This window comes from Lipophrys pholis, assembly GCF_963383615.2.
Source record: "Lipophrys pholis genome assembly, chromosome: 21".
NCBI classification, from domain to species: domain Eukaryota; kingdom Metazoa; phylum Chordata; class Actinopteri; order Blenniiformes; family Blenniidae; genus Lipophrys; species Lipophrys pholis.
Window position 1 is genome coordinate 610,097 of NC_137649.1, and position 17,500 is coordinate 627,596.

At 49.9% G+C, this 17,500-nt stretch overlaps 1 protein-coding gene across 1 annotated transcript in view; it reads left to right on the plus strand.

Annotated features, from left to right (window-relative positions):
* Positions 1-815: 815 nt before the first annotated feature.
* Positions 816-17,500, plus strand: part of LOC308126554 (potassium channel subfamily K member 10-like) — a gene marked incomplete at both ends in the record, with an annotated part of 28,500 nt that continues 11,815 nt past the window's right edge. Inside the window, 2 exons of the mRNA XM_080491055.1 lie at positions 816-870; positions 6,234-6,619. Coding sequence (XP_080347181.1) covers positions 816-870; positions 6,234-6,619 — 441 coding nt within the window. The remainder of the gene's footprint in view (positions 871-6,233; positions 6,620-17,500) is intronic.

A 17,500-nucleotide genomic window follows, 5' to 3' on the forward strand; every position in this document is an offset into this window, starting at 1 on the left:
GATTCTAATAGTTCCTGCTGTTTGAATCACGTCCTGGCTGGACAGTCCTCCATGGTGCCTGGAATCACGTCCTGGCTGGACAGTCCTCCATGGTGCCTGGAATCACGTCCTGGCTGGACAGTCCTCCATGGTGCCTGGAATCACGTCCTGGCTGGACAGTCCTCCATGGTGCCTCTGCTCTCCTCTCCAGCTCAGTGACGTGACGTCTTGTCGTCAGCAGCTGCCTGGCAGCACCGCGGCACGACGCTCCGCCGGTATTGAGTGCTGGGGAGTGGTGGAGGACTGCAGCTGTATCTCTCACACACACACACACACACACACACACACACACACACACACACACACACACACACACACACACACACACACACACACACACACACACACACACACACACACACACAATGAGTGAGAGAAAGAGAGAGAGAGAGAGGAGGAGAAGGAGGTGAGGGAGGTGCTGGAGGAGCGATGTAAACGCTGGATGCTGTGAACGGAGCGTCGCCTCCCGCTGGGCGCCCACGGTGTTTACCAGCGCACGATGCAGACGGCGATGCGGTGAGCCGCGGAGGGAGAGCTCTCCTAAGGACCCCCCCCTCGTCTGCCAATGATATGCTTCTACCCCCCCTCCATCCTCTTTCGCTTAAAGTCGGCTGAATTGCCTGGAAGGACCTCGGCAGATTGAAACCCCCCCCTCACTGCCCTGGACTGAAGACCCCCCCTCACTGCCCTGGACTGAAGACCCCCCCTCACTGCCCTGGACTGAAGACCCCCCTCACTGCCCCCTCCAACAAGAAGCCAGCTCCAGGAGAATCAAGATGAAATTCCCAGCTGAGAATCCAAGGAAACCAGGGAGCATGAACCCACCACCAGGTTGGACTGATGATCACTTTCACCCTTTCATTATTCACTCATCAGTGTGTAGTGGTGCCCCCCCCACCCCCCACCCCCCCCCCCCCCCCACCCCCCACCCCACCCCACCCCCCTCCACCCCCCGCCCTGGACCACATGAGGTATAAGTTCCACCATCACCTCATCCTCATTACATTCAGTGTTTCATCTTCGCTCTGCTCCGTGATGTGATGTTACACTGCAGCTTCTGCTGCTCCACCATGTTTACTGAGAGGAGAGGCGCCGCAGCTGGAGTTTACAATGAGGAGAGGCGCTGCAGCTGGAGTTTACAATGAGGAGAGGCGCTGCAGCTGGAGTTTACTGTTTACTGTGAGGAGAGGCGCTGGAGCTGGAGTTTACTGTTTGCTGAGAGGAGAGGCGCCGCAGCTGGAGTTTACAATGAGGAGAGGCGCTGCAGCTGGAGTTTACTGTTTACTGTGAGGAGAGGCGCTGGAGCTGGAGTTTACTGAGTGGAGAGGCGCTGCAGCTGGAGTTTACTGTTTACTGAGAGGAGAGGCACTGCAACTAAGGTTTACAGTTGACTGTGAGGAGAAGTGCTGCAGCTGGAGTTTACTGTGTGGAGAGGTGCTGCAGCTGGAGTTTACTGTGTGGAGAGGTGCTGCAGCTAGAGTTTACTGTTTATTTATTGTGAGGAGAGGTGTTGCAGCTGGAGTTTATTGTTTACCGTGAGGAGAGGCGCTGCAGCTGGAGTTTACTGTGAGGAGAGGTGCTGCAGCTGGAGTTTACTGTTTATTGCGAGGAGAGGCGCTGCAGCTGGAGTTTACTGTGAGGAGAGGTGCTGCAGCTGGAGTTTACTGTTTACTGTGAGGAGAGGCGCTGCAGCTGGAGTTTACTCTGAGGAGAGGTGCTGCAGCTGGAGTTTACTGTGAGGAGAGGTGCTGCAGCTGGAGTTTGCTGTTCACTGTGAGGAGAGGCGCTGCAACTGGAGTTTACTCTGAGGAGAGGCGCTGCTGCTGGGGTTTACTGTGAGGAGAGGTGCTGCAGCTGGAGTTTGCTGTTCACTGTGAGGAGAGGTGCTGCAGCTGGAGTTTACTGTTCACTGTGAGGAGAGGCGCTGCAGCTGGAGTTTACTGTGAGGAGAGGTGCTGCAGCTGGAGTTTGCTGTTCACTGTGAGGAGAGGCGCTGCAGCTGGAGTTTACTCTGAGGAGAGGCGCTGCTGCTGGGGTTTACTGTGAGGAGAGGTGCTGCAGCTGGAGTTTGCTGTTCACTGTGAGGAGAGGCGCTGCAGCTGGAGTTTGCTGTTCACTGTGAGGAGAGGCGCTGCAGCTGGAGTTTACTGTTCACTGTGAGGAGAGGTGCTGCAGCTGGAGTTTGCTGTTCACTGTGAGGAGAGGCGCTGCAGCTGGAGTTTGCTGTTCACTGTGAGGAGAGGCGCTGCAGCTGGAGTTTACTGTTCACTGTGAGGAGAGGTGCTGCAGCTGGAGTTTACTTCCTGTTTTCCTGCAGCCACTCCAGGAAGTGAGGCTCTGTTGATCCTGAGAAACAGCAATTAAACCAAAATGGAGCAGAAATTGAGCCTGAGGGTCGTAGTCAGGCTCCACACACACACACACACACACACACACACACACACACACACACACACACACACACACACACACACACACACACACACACACACACACACACACACACACATCCTACATGTGTGTCGCATCTTCCACAGTCTCACACAGTTAACCAGGTGTTACAGGCCACATGGTTACCCAGGATAGGGGGGGCTGGGGGAGGAGAGGAGGAGAAGAGGAGAGGAGGAGACAGATGGAGAGGAGAGGAGAAGAGGAGAGGAGAAGAGGAGAGGAGGACAGAGGTGGAGAGGAGGAGAAAAGATGAGGAGGAGACAGGTGGAGAGGAGAGGAGGAGAAGAGAGGAGAAGAGGAGAGGAGGACAGAGGTGGAGAGGAGGAGAAAAGATGAGGAGGAGACAGGAGGAGAGGAGAGGAGGAGAAGAGGAGAGGAGGAGAGAGGTGGAGTGGAGAGGAGGAGAAGAGGAGACAGGAGGAGAGGAGAGGAGGAGACAGGTGGAGAAGAGAGGAGGAGAAAAGATGAGGAGGAGACAGGTGGACAGGAGAGGAAGAGAAGAGGAGAGGAGGAGAGAGGTGGAGAGGAGAGGAGGAGAAGAGGAGACAGGAGGAGAGGAGAGGAGGAGACAGGTGGAGAAGAGAGGAGGAGAAAAGATGAGGAGGAGACAGGTGGAGAGGAGAGGAGGAGAAGAGGAGAGGAGGAGAGAGGTGGAGAGGAGGAGTAGAGGAGAGGAGGAGAAGAGGAGAGGAGGAGAGAGGTGGAGAGGAGGAGTAGAGGAGAGGAGGAGAAGAGGAGAGGAGGAGACAGGTGGAGAGGAGAGGAGGAGAGAGGTGGAGAGGAGGAGAAAAGATGAGGAGGAGATGGGTGGAGAGGAGAGGAGGAGAAGAGGAGAGGAGGAGAAGAGGAGAGGAGGAGAAGAGGAGAGTCACATCATTATTGCAGAATCAGGCTCCAACACCATCAGTTGTCAGTCAGTGTTTCCCTGGATGAGACCATGAGATCTTGGTTATCTGTCTTCAATGTGTACATGGCATCTTCACAGTGTCGTCACAGTGTCTTCACGGTGTCTTCACGGTGTCTTCACGGTGTCTTCACTCTGTCTTCACAGTGTCGTCACAGTGTCTTCACGGTGTCTTCACGGTGTCTTCACTCTGTCTTCACTGTGTCTTCACTGTGTCTTCACGGTGTCTTCACTGTGTCTTCACTGTGTCTTCACTATGTCTTCACTGTGTCTTCACGGTGTCTTCACTCTGTCTTCACTGTGTCTTCACTGTGTGTTCATGGCGTCTTCACAGTGTCATCACAGTGTCTTCACAGTGTGTTCATGGCATCTTCACAGTGTCGTCACAGTGTCTTCACAGTGTCATCACAGTGTCTTCACAGTGTGTTCATGGCATCTTCACAGTGTCGTCACAGTGTCTTCACGGTGTCTTCACGGTGTCTTCACTCTGTCTTCACTGTGTCTTCACTGTGTCTTCACTGTGTCTTCACGGTGTCTTCACTGTGTCTTCACTGTGTCTTCACTCTGTCTTCACTGTGTCTTCACGGTGTCTTCACTCTGTCTTCACTGTGTCTTCACTGTGTGTTCATGGCGTCTTCACAGTGTCATCACAGTGTCTTCACAGTGTCTTCATTGTGTGTTCATGGCGTCTTCACAGTGTCTTCACAGTGTCTTCACAGTGTGTTCACAGTGTGTTCACGGTGTGTTCACTGTGCCTTCACAGTGTGTTCACGGCGTCTTCACAGTGTGTTCACTGCGTCTTCACAGTGTGTTCATGGCGTCTTCACAGTGTCTTCACAGTGTGTTCATGGCGTCTTCACAGTGTCTTCACAGTGTGTTCACGTCGTCATCACTGTGTTATCACAGTGTCTTCACGGCGTCTTCACTGTGTCTTCACAGTGTGTTCACGGCATCTTCACTGTGTCTTCACGGTGTCTTCACGATGTCTTCACGGTGTCTTCACGGTGTCTTCACTGTGTCTTCGCAGTGTGTTCATGGCGTCTTCACTGTGTCTTCACTGTGTGTTCAGGGCGTCTTCACTGTGTCTTCACAGTGTGTTCGGCATGTGTTCACGTTATGTTCACGGTATGTTCACGGTGTGTTAATGCCGTCTTCATTGCGTCTTCATTGCATCTTCATTGTGTCTTCATAGTGTGTTCACGCCGTCTTCACTGTGTGTTCACTGTGTCTTCACAGTGTGTTCACGGCGTCTTCACAGTGTGTTCACTGCGTCTTCACAGTGTGTTCACGGCATCATCAATGTGTGTTCACTGTGTCTTCACGGTGTGTTCACGGCGTCTTCACAGTGTGTTCACTGCGTCTTCACAGTGTGTTCATGGCATCTTCACTGCGTCTTCACTGCGTCTTCACTGTGTCTTCACAGTGTGTTCACAGTGTGTTCACGGTGTGTTCACTCCATCTTCACAGTGTGTTCACGGCGTCTTCACAGTGTGTTCACAGTGTGTTCACGGTGTGTTCACGGCGTCTTCACAGTGTGTTCACTGCGTCTTCACAGTGTCTTCACAGTGTGTTCACTGCGTCTTCACAGTGTCTTCACAGTGTGTTCATGGCGTCTTCACAGTGTCTTCACAGTGTGTTCACGGCGTCTTCACAGTGTGTTCACTGCGTCTTCACAGTGTGTTCATGGCGTCTTCACAGTGTCTTCACAGTGTGTTCATGGCGTCTTCACAGTGTCTTCACAGTGTCTTCACGGCGTCTTCACTGTGTCTTCACAGTGTGTTCACGGTGTCTTCACTCTGTCTTCACTGTGTCTTCGCAGTGTGTTCATGGCGTCTTCACTGTGTCTTCACAGTGTGTTCGACATGTGTTCACGTTATGTTCACGGTATGTTCACGGTGTGTTAATGGCGTCTTCATTGTGTCTTCATTGCGTCTTCATAGTGTGTTCACGCCGTCTTCACTGTGTGTTCACTGTGTCTTCACAGTGTGTTCACGGCATCATCACTGTGTGTTCACTGTGTCTTCAATGTGTCTTCCCAGTGTGTTCACTGTTTGGTCACAATGTGTTCACGGCATCTTCACTTTGTCTTCAATGTGTCTTCACGGTGTGTTCACAGTGTGTTCATGGCATCTTCACTTTGTCTTCACTGTGTCTTCCCAGTGTGTTCACGGTGTGTTCACAGTGTGTTCACAGTGTGTTCATGGTGTCTTCACTGTGTTCCCACTGTGTCTTCACAGTGTCTTTACTGTGTCTTCACAGTGTGTTCACGGTGTGTTCCCAGCTTCTTTGCTGTGATTTCACTGCGTCTTCACAGTGTGTTCACCGTGTGTTCACTCTGTCATCACTGTGCCTTCACAGTGTCTTCACTGTGCCTTCACAGTGCCTTCACGGTGTGTTCACGGCGTCTTCACAGTGTGTTCATGGCGTCTTCACAGTGTCTTCACAGTGTGTTCACTGCGTCTTCACAGTGTGTGCACGGCGTCTTCACTCTGTCTTCACTGTGTGTTCACCGTGTCTTCACAATTTGTTCACGGCATCTTCACAGTGTGTTCACAGTGTCTTCACAGTGTACTCATGGTGTGTTCACGGTGGGTTCTCGGGGTGTTTATTCATGGTGTGCTCACTATATATTCATCACTGTGAACACACCATGAATAGAGTGTCTTCACAGTGTCTTCATGGTGTATTCATGGTGTATTCACAGTGTGTGTGTGTGTGTGTGTGTGTGTGTGTGTGTGTGTGTGTGTGTGTGTGTGTGTGTGTGTGTGTGTGTGTGTGTGTGTGTGTGTGTGTGTGTGTGTGTGTGTGTGTGTGTGTGTGTGTGTGTGTCTCCCCCTAGTGGCGGTGCAGACCAACCTGCTGCCCCCGAAGCAGCTGCAGTCTGGGATGCTGCAGTCCAGCCTGGTCCAGGCCAGCGTGGCCACCATGCAGAACCCCATGGGCTGCTCGCTGCCCCGCCTCTCCACCGCTGCGCGGCCCGCCAGCATGGTGGCCAGCATCGAGGCTGTGGCTGACGGTGCCCAGCCCCTCACTATGATGAAGCTGAAGACGGTGCTGGCGGTGTTTGTGGTGGTGGTGGCCTACCTGGTGGCAGGGGGCCTGGTATTCCGGGCGCTGGAGCAGCCCTTCGAGGACGATCAGAAGATCGCTATCACGGCCGAGAAGGCCGCCTTCCTGCACAAGCATCCCTGTGTCTCGCCGGGCGAGCTGGAGGCCATCATCAAGGTGAGAGCAGCGCCCGCCGCCGGGCGATGGTTCCTCAGTCGCTGGGCGTCTTGTGAAGCCCAGCTCTCCATCAATCCCTCGCCATCCCAGCTCCACACACACACACTGCTTGTACAAACACACTCTGCTCACACACACACACTCTGCTCGTACACACAACTTGTTGACGTCTCCATGGCAACGTTTCATTTCTTCAGCAGAATCATTTCCTCATAAATCAAGGTTTTGTTTGATTTATCGTCACTGATTAAAGAAATATCACTGTTGATTTAAAATACAAAGTGTAACTGAAATAACACTTTTATTCTGAAAGTACAGAGAAACGTTCACAAGCAGCAGAATTTGAAAGATGATTGGAATCATTTAGTTTGTTTAATGATATGGTTTCCGGAATATTAACATACATAAAAACATCACTTCCATCCATCCATCCATCCATCCATCCATCCATCCATCCATCCATCCATCCATCCATCCATCCATCCAACCATCCATCTTCCGTACCGTTTAATTCTAGTCAGGGTTTGCAGAGCAGGGACACCTGGACAGGTGAGGACAGGTTGGCCTGGACTGGTGATGACAGGAGAGGATAGGAGAGGACAGAACAGGTAATGACAGGAGAGGACAGGTAAGGACAGAAGAGGACCTGTTGACCTGGACGGGTGAGGACAGGAGAGGATAAGAGAGGACAGGTAAGGACAGGGGAGGACTGGTGCATCTGGAGAGATCAGCAGTCCATTAAACATCCTAATAATTGATGAAGATGGAGGAGGAGCTGAACTGAGGCTCAGAGCAATGAAGACAGTAAAACAAGGCTCCTTGTGGCCTCCTGCTGCTCCTGCTGCTCCTGCTATTCCTGCTGTTGTTCCTGCTGCTTCTCTTGCTCTTCCTGCAGCTCCTGCAGCTCCTGCTGCTCCCTCTCCTGCTGCTGCTCCTGCTCCTGCTGCTCCCTCTCCTGCTGCTGCTCCTGCTCCTGCTGCTCCCTCTCCTGCTGCTCCTGCTGCTGCTGCTGCTCCCTCTCCTGCTGCTCCTGCTGCTGCTCCTTCTGCTGCTCCTGTTGCTCCTCCTGCTGCTGCTCCAGCCCTCCTGCGGCTCCTGCTGCTGCTGGAAGGAGTCAGGGTTTGGGGGGAGGAGTCAGGGTTCAGATGGGAGGGTTCAGGGTTCAGATGTGAGGAGTCAGGGCTCGGGGGGAGGAATCAGGGTTCAGATGGGAGGAGTCAGGGTTCAGAGGGGAGGAGTCAGGGCTCAGTGGGAGGGGTCAGGGTTCAGGGGGGGAGGAGTCAGGGTCCAGAGGGAAGGAGTCAGGGTTCAGAGGGGAGGAGTTGGGGTTCAGAGGGGAGGAGTCAGTGTTCAGAGGGAAGGAGACAGGGTTCGGAGAGGAGGAGTCAGGGCTCGGGGGAGGAGTCAGGGCTCGGCGGGAGGTGTCAGGGTTCAGGGGGGATAAGACATGGTTCAGAGGGAAGGAGACAGGGTTCAGGGGAGGAGTCAGGGTTCAGGGGGGAGGAGTCAGAGTTAAGATGGGAGGAGTCATGGTTCCGAGGGGAGGAGTCAGGGTTCGGGGGAGGAGTCAGGGCTCAGGGGGAGGTGTCAGGGTTCAGGGGGGATAAGTCAGGGTTCAGATGGAAGGAGTCAGGGCTCAGGGGGATAAGTCAGGGTTCAGGAGCTGCAGGCTCCTCTCCTTTAACTGAAGCTTCCTGCTCTCAGAAACCTTCACACCGTAACGTGTCGCTCACTTCCAGCCAGTCGCCAAGACAAGGCTTCAGGGCTGGAAAGCTTCTGTCTCTGCATCCATTCTTCCTTCCAGTGAAGGTGGAAGGCCAGAGAGCGGTACCGCTAATCCACTACTCAGTAACAAGTTCTGGGCTTCAAACCTCCTCCGCTGCTCCAGACTAGAAAGTGACAGAATGATGCTCATCTCATGTTCTACAGTGCAGAATGGTCCTTTCAGTACTGCCACTTCAGTTTCATCCCTGAATTCAATGAAAACCCTCAGCGACACCCACTCGTCCAGCTTCACTTCCTCTTCATCCAGCTTCATTGCCTTTATCCAGCTTCACTTCCTCTTCATCCAGCTTCATTGCCTTTATCCAGCTTCACTTCCTCTTCATCCAGGTTCACTTCCTGTTCATCCAGGTTCACTTCCTGTTCATCCAGGTTCATTGCCTTTATCCAGCTTCACTTCCTGTTCATCCAGCTTCACTTCCTGTTCATCCAGGTTCACTTCCTTCATCCAGCTTCACTTCCTGTTCATCCAGCTTCACAGACATATATATGCTTTAGAGCACTATTCCAACGCTCCTGGCGGCACCGCCTTGGCAAATAAGCACTGACTTCCTGTAGTGGCAGACAGCCAGCAGGGGGCAGCGTTACAGTCAGAGAAAGACTTCCTGTAGTGGCAGACAGCCAGCAGGGGGCAGCGTTACAGTCAGAGAAAGACTTCCTGTAGTGGCAGACAGCCAGCAGGGGGCAGCGTTACAGTCAGAGAAAGACTTCCTGTAGTGGCAGACAGCCAGCAGGGGGCAGCGTTACAGTCAGAGAAAGACTTCCCATGGTTTTTTGAAGGATTTTACTGTTTTGAATTTGGCTGACCTCTGAGCATTACTGGACTAAATACTACTAATTACTAATTACAACCAGGACTAATTGTAATTAGTCCTGGTACTAACAACTAATTTCTAATTACAAACAGGACTAATAATTTCTAATTACTAACAGGACTAATAACTATTAATTAATAATTACTAACAGGAACAACTGATGCTCTGCCAAACTTCCTCTGTCTCTTCAACATTAAAGCTCATCTAACTCCATCAGTTCACAGTAATAATTATTTATTTTAATAATAATACATTAAACGAGAAGCTTAAATTTGAAGGTCACCGCTGAGTCGAAGTCTCATCCGAGGAAGAGGAGGAGACAGTCGTGTCCTTGAGCCTTCGTTGTTCAGATGGTGTCTGGCTCATGATGCTGAGCCTCCATCTGCTAGGGCGCATGCTCGCCCTGCAGCCGCCGCCGCCGCCGCCGCCGCCGCCGCCGCCGCCGCCGCCGCGCTTACACAAAGACAATATATTCTTAAATATATTCAATTTCAAAATATTGGCGTACTTACTATTCTGGTTTACTGGTTGATTGAAAATATTTCATAAAGCTAATGTCTGTCATGGTATTACCACCTGGGTCTTATCTGGTTTAATGTTGCAGTATATGGAATAATGTATTCAATACACCTCAGAATATATATTGATGAATATATTTTACTTTTATATTGATTACATTTATGTAATAATATATTCAATATCAATACACTTTGTGATAAATATGGATAAACAAAAATATGAGACCGATGTCAAGCGATTGTCAGGAGACAAAGGGACAGACATCATAAGACTCTTGTCTTCTGCTCCTTTTCATTCAGACGGTTTTTAAGTAGTAATCTTTAATTAAATAAATATATACAATGAAAATATTGAAATAGATGTAATAATATACCTAATGCAATTCAGAATATATATTAATATATTTACTTTTATATTGAAATAGATGTAATAAAATACTTAATACACTTCAGAATATATATATATATATATATGAACGAATGAATATATTTACTTTTATATTGAAATAGATGTAATAAAATACTTAATACACTTCAGAATATAGTCACATAGTCACAAGAACAAATAAATATATTGACTGATAGAGCAATATATAAGCCAATCCAAAGAGTTGATTGCAACATACACATGTAAGCATATCTAAAATAAAAAGACTGATGCTATTCAATCAAACATATTTCATTCTTATTTGAAAATAAAATCTGCTTTCAACTTTCAACATTAGTGCACATGAAGATGTGAATATCTGAAGATGAAGAATGGATCCTATGGTCCTCTTCAATGTTTCCTTTCTTCATTTTCGGTTGGGGTTCCCTCACCTGTCAGCAGCTCCAGCAGGTAAACCTCCATCAGCCAGGGTGGAGGACTGCAATGGAAGAACTAATGTCACCTTGGATTTATCAGGGACACATTAGTGTTCCGGGCATGTACTCACAAACTACAACCTCTGTTCACTCTCACTATTTGTACACTCGGTTACACATTTCAATTCAACATGTACGTCTGAATATGTATGAATGTTCCCCTGAACGGACCGAGAGGCTCATTATAGAATATCATTCATAGAAAAGTTCCATACGTCTCATTTTATAATCATCCGGAGGTTCAATGAAAATCATTTGTGTTTAAAATCGTACGTGAAAAAAATGAAGTATAGATATATACAGACACACACATATCTATATATCTATATCTATATCTATATCTATATCTATATCTATATCTATATCTATATCTATATCTCTCTAGCTCTATCTCTATCTCTATATATCTATATCTATATCTATATTTATATCTATATCTATATCTATATCTATATATGTACGTAGAGCATGAGACTCTCAGTCTCAAGGTAGAGGGTTCATGTCCCGTCCAGCTCAGTAGGTAGAGCATGAGACTCTCAGTCTCAAGGTAGAGGGTTCATGTCCCACGCCGGGCGCCACCTTCCTGTGGGCTCTCCACCTTCCTGTGGGCTCTCCACCTTCCTGTGGGCTCTCCACCTGCAGGAAGGTTCTTAATGGTGCTATGTGATCTGGGTGACGGTGCTCAGACTGACACCCCCACCACCCGGAGAGGGAGAAGATGGATGGATGGATAGATGGATGGATGGATGGATGGATGGATGGATGGATGGATGGATGATGGATAGATGGATGGATGGATGGATGGATGGATGGATGGATGGATGGATGGATGGATGGATGGATGGATGGATGGATGATGGATAGATGGATGGATGGATGGATGGATGGATGGATGGATGGATGGATGGATGGATGGATGGATGGTTCTCCAGGTCCACTTTCTGAAACGTGTCGGTTTTGGCTGGAAGCTCAAACAAGCCCCGTCCCCTCTGGTACAACACCTGCAGTGGCGACCCGGACCCTGAGCTTCTCCAGTGCTTTTTGTGCCGATACAGGGACAAGAAACCTGCAGAATCAGGCTGAGAGAAGAAACCTGCAGAACCAGACTGAGAGGAGGAGAAACCTGCGGAACAAGACTCAGAGGAGAAACATGCAGAACCAGAGTCAGAGGAGAGACCTGCAGAACCAGACTTAGAGGGGGGGAAACCTGAAGAACCAGACTGAGAGGATGATAAACATACAGAACCAGACTTACAGGAGAAACCTGCAGAACCAGGCTCAGAGGAGGGTAAACCTGTAGAACCAGATTGAGAGGAGGAGAAACCTGCAGAACCAGACTCAGAGGAGAAACCTGCATAACCAGACTGAGAGGAGGAGAAACCTGTAGAACCAGACTCAGAGGAGATACCTGCAGAACCAGACTCAGAGCGGGAGAAACCTGAAGAACCAGACTCAGAGGAGATACCTGCAGAACCAGACTCAGAGCGGGAGAAACCTGAAGAACCAGACTCAGAGGAGATACCTGCAGAACCAGACTCAGAGCGGGAGAAACCTGAAGAACCAGACTCAGAGGAGATACCTGCAGAACCAGACTCAGAGCGGGAGAAACCTGAAGAACCAGACTCAGAGGAGAAACCTGCAGAACCAGACTTAGAGCGGGAGAAACCTGAAGAACCAGGCTCAGATGAGAAACCTGCAGAAGCAGATTGAGAGGAGAAGCCTGCAAGGCAAGGACAGGCAAATGTATTTATAGAGCAACATTCAAACACAAGGCAACTCACAGAGCTGTACAAAGAAATGATATCCTCAGTGTGGTGGTGTAACGTGCTCCACCCTCAGTGTGGTGGTGTAATGTGCTCCCCCCTCAGTCTAGTGGTGTAATGTGGTCCACTCTCAGTGTGGTGGTGTAATTAGCTCCCCCCTCAGTGTGTTGGTGTAATGTGCTCCATCTTCAGTGTGGTGGTGTAATGTGCTCCATCTTCAGTGTGGTGGTGTAATGTTCTCCAACCTCAGTGTGGTGGTGTAATATGCTCCATCTTCAGTGTGGTGGTGTAATGTGCTCCATCTTCATTGTGGTGGTGTAATATGCTCCATCTTCAGTGTGGTGGTGTAATGTGCTCCATCTTCAGTGTGGTGGTGTAATGTGCTCCATCTTCAGTGTGGTGGTGTAATGTTCTCCAACCTCAGTGTGGTGGTGTAATATGCTCCATCTTCAGTGTGGTGGTGTAATGTGCTCCATCTTCATTGTGGTGGTGTAATATGCTCCATCTTCAGTGTGGTGGTGTAATGTGCTCCATCTTCAGTGTGGTGGTGTAATGTTCTCCACCCTTTGTGTGGTGGTGTAATGTGCTCCATCTTCAGTGTGGTGGTGTAATGTGGTCCACCCTCAGTGTGGTGGTGTAATTTGCTCCCCCCTCAGTGTGGTGGTGTAATATGGTGGTGTAATGTCCCCCCCCCCCCCCCCCCCCCCAGTGTGGTGGTGCAATTTGCTCCCCCCTCGTCTGGTGGTTTAATATGGTGGTGTAATGTTCTCCCCCCCTCAGTGTGGTGGTGTAATGTGGTTGTGTAATGTGCTCCATCTTCAGTGTGGTGGTGTACAGTTTTCCACCCTTTGTGTGGTGGTGGAATGTGCTCCTCCCTTAGTGTGGTGGGGTAATGTGCTCCGCCTTTAGTGTGGTGGTGTAATGTGCCCCCCCCCTCAGTGTGGTGAATTAATGAGCTCCACCCTCAGTGCGGTGGTGTAATGAGCTTCACCATCAGTGTGGTGGTGTAATGAGCTCCACCCTCAGTGTGGTGGGGGGATGAGCTCCACCCTTCGCGTGGTGGGGGGATGAGCTCCACCCTCAGTGTGGTGGTGTAATGAGCTCCATCCTCAGTGTGGTGGGGGAATATGTTCCACCCTCAGTGTGGTGAGAGCGGTACCGCTAATCCACTACTCAGTAACAAGTTCTGGGCTTCAAACCTCCTCCGCTGCTCCAGACTAGAAAGTGACAGAATGATGCTCATCTCATGTTCTACAGTGCAGAATGGTCCTTTCAGTACTGCCACTTCAGTTTCATCCCTGAATTCAATGAAAACCCTCAGCGACACCCACTCGTCCAGCTTCACTTCCTCTTCATCCAGCTTCATTGCCTTTATCCAGCTTCACTTCCTCTTCATCCAGCTTCATTGCCTTTATCCAGCTTCACTTCCTCTTCATCCAGCTTCATTGCCTTTATCCTGCTTCACTTCCTGTTCATCCAGGTTCACTTCCTGTTCATCCAGGTTCACTTCCTTCATCCAGCTTCACTTCCTGTTCATCCAGCTTCACTTCCTGTTCATCCAGGTTCACTTCCTTCATCCAGCTTCACTTCCTGTTCATCAAGCTTCATTGCCTTTATCCAGCTTCACTTCCTGTTCATCCAGCTTCACTTCCTGTTCATCAAGCTTCATTGCCTTTATCCAGCTTCACTTCCTGTTCATCCAGCTTCACTTCCTGTTCACCCAGCTTCACTTTCTGTTCATCCAGCTTCATTGCCTTTATCCAGCTTCACTTCCTGTTCATCCAGGTTCACTTCCTGTTCATCCAGCTTCACTTCCTGTTCATCCAGCTTCACTTCCTGTTCATCCAGGTTCACTTCCTTCATCCAGCTTCACTTCTTGTTCATCCAGGTTCACTTCCTTCATCCAGCTTCACTTCCTGTTCATCCAGCTTCACAGACATATATATGCTTTAGAGCACTATTCCAACGCTCCTGGCGGCACCGCCTTGGCAAATAAGCACTGACTTCCTGTAGTGGCAGACAGCCAGCAGGGGGCAGCGTTACAGTCAGAGAAAGACTTCCTGTAGTGGCAGACAGCCAGCAGGGGGCAGCGTTACAGTCAGAGAAAGACTTCCTGTAGTGGCAGACAGCCAGCAGGGGGCAGCGTTACAGTCAGAGAAAGACTTCCCATGGTTTTTTGAAGGATTTTACTGTTTTGAATTTGGCTGACCTCTGAGCATTACTGGACTAAATACTACTAATTACTAATTACAACCAGGACTAATCGTAATTAGTCCTGGTACTAACAACTAATTTCTAATTACAAACAGGACTAATAATTTCTAATTACTAACAGGACTAATAACTATTAATTAATAATTACTAACAGGAACAACTGATGCTCTGCCAAACTTCCTCTGTCTCTTCAACATTAAAGCTCATCTAACTCCATCAGTTCACAGTAATAATTATTTATTTTAATAATAATACATTAAACGAGAAGCTTAAATTTGAAGGTCACCGCTGAGTCGAAGTCTCATCCGAGGAAGAGGAGGAGACAGTCGTGTCCTTGAGCCTTCGTTGTTCAGATGGTGTCTGGCTCATGATGCTGAGCCTCCATCTGCTAGGGCGCATGCTCGCCCTGCAGCCGCCGCCGCCGCCGCCGCCGCCGCCGCCGCCGCCGCCGCCGCCGCGCTTACACAAAGACAATATATTCTTAAATATATTCAATTTCAAAATATTGGCGTACTTACTATTCTGGTTTACTGGTTGATTGAAAATATTTCATAAAGCTAATGTCTGTCATGGTATTACCACCTGGGTCTTATCTGGTTTAATGTTGCAGTATATGGAATAATGTATTCAATACACCTCAGAATATATATTGATGAATATATTTTACTTTTATATTGATTACATTTATGTAATAATATATTCAATATCAATACACTTTGTGATAAATATGGATAAACAAAAATATGAGACCGATGTCAAGCGATTGTCAGGAGACAAAGAGGGTGGAGCTCATTACACCAACACACTGAGGGTGGAGCTCATCCCCCACCACACTGAGGGGGGAACACATTACACCACCACATTACACCACCACACTGAGGGTGAGGTGGGGGGATGTGTTCCCCCCTCAGTGTGGTTGTGTAATGAGCTCCACCCTCAGTGTGGTGGTGTAATGAGCTCCACCCTCAGTGTGGTTGTGTAATGAGCTCCACCCTCAGTGTGGTGGTGTAATGAGCTCCACCCTCAGTGTGGTGGTGTAATGAGCTCCACCCTCAGTGTGGTGGTGAGGACTCTAGCTGCAGCGTTCTGGATGAGCTCCACCCTCAGTGTGGTGGTGTAATGAGCTCCACCCTCAGCGTTCTGATGAGCTGTAGTTGTCTGACAGATTGTGTCCTGAGGCCTGTCAACACTCCGTTACAATAATCAACCCAGTGAAGATGAAAGCAGAAGAAGTTTCTCAGAAATCCTTTGATTCTTCCACATTGTTCAGACGGTAGGAAGCTGATGTGGTTCTTGTCTTAATGTGGCTGTAGAATTTCAGGGTGGAGTCCAGAACTCCACCCAGATTTCTGCCTGATTTGATGTCCTGAGTGACCTGGAGTAAAAAGTGCTGACTCATCACTCCTTCATTTCCTCAGCCGGTATCAGGGGGCGTGGTCATTCACTGACACTGAGATATAGAGCTGAGTGTGGTCTGGTCATTCTGAGAAGAGATGTTGTAATGTTCCATGATCTGAGCCAGTGGGAGCTGGAGATGTTCACTAAAAGGGCCCCAGGATGGAGCCCTGAGGAACCCCACTAGTGATTTGCTCACGTCACAATCAGCTGCTGACACAGAATCAGACTCAGAGGAGAAGACTTTCTGTGGAGGCGGGCGGTGCTGTAGACAGGTGGCGCTGTAGACAGGTGGCGCTGTAGACAAGTGGCGCTGTAGACAGGTGGCGCTGTAGACAGGTGGCGCTGTAGACAGGTGGAGCTGTAGACAGGTGGCGCTGTAGACAGGTGGCACTGTAGACAGGTGGAGCTGTAGACAGGTGGCGCTGTAGACAAGTGGCGCTGTAGACAGGTGGCGCTGTAGACAAGTGGCGCTGTAGATAGGTGGCGCTGTAGATAGGTGAAGCTGTAGACAGGCGGCGCTGTAGACAGGTGGAGCTGTAGACAGGCAGCGCTGTAGACAAGTGGCGCTGTAGACAGGTGGAGCTGTAGACAGGTGTCGCTGTAGCTGTAGACAGGCAGCGCTGTAGACAGGTGGAGCTGTAGCAGTAGACAGGTGGCGCTGTAGCTGTAGACAGGTGGAGCTGTAGACAGGTGGAGCTGTAGCTCTAGACAGGTGGAGCTGTAGCTGTAGACAGGTGGCGCTGTAGACAGGTGGAGCTGTAGACAGGCGGCGCTGTAGCTGTAGACATGCAGCACTGTAGACAGGTGGAGCTGTAGACAGGTGGAGCTGTAGCTGTAGACAGGTGGAGCTGTAGCTGTAGACAGGCAGCACTGTAGACAGGTGGAGCTGTAGACAGGTGGAGCTGTAGCTGTAGACAGGCAGCGCTGTAGACAGGTGGAGCTGTAGACAGGTGGCGCTGTAGCTGTAGACAGGTGGAGCTGTAGCTGTAGACAGGCAGCGCTGTAGACAGGTGGCACTGTAGACAGGTGGAGCTGTAGCTGTAGACAGGCAGCGCTGTAGACAGGTGGAGCTGTAGACAGGTGGCGTTGTAGCTGTAGACAGGCGGCGCTGTAGCTGTAGACAGGTGGTGCTGTAGACAGGTGGAGCTGTAGACAGGTGGCGCTGTAGACAGGTGGCGTTGTAGCTGTAGACAGGTGGCGCTGTAGCTGTAGACAGGTGGTGCTGTAGACAGGTGGAGCTGTAGACAGGTGGCGCTGTAGCTGTAGACATGTGGCGCTGTAGACAGGTGGCGCTGTAGCTGTAGACATGTGGCGCTGTAGACAGGTGGCGCTGTAGACAGGTGGCGCTGTAGACAGGTGGAGCTGTAGACAGGTGGCGCTGTAGACAGGTGGCGCTGTAGACAGGTGGAGCTGTAGACAGGTGGAGCTGTAGAAGTGACTCGATGAGACTTTCCATAGAAACCAAAGTGAGATAACCATGACCAGGTGTGTGTGTGTGTGTGTGTGTGTGTGTGTGTGTGTGTGTGT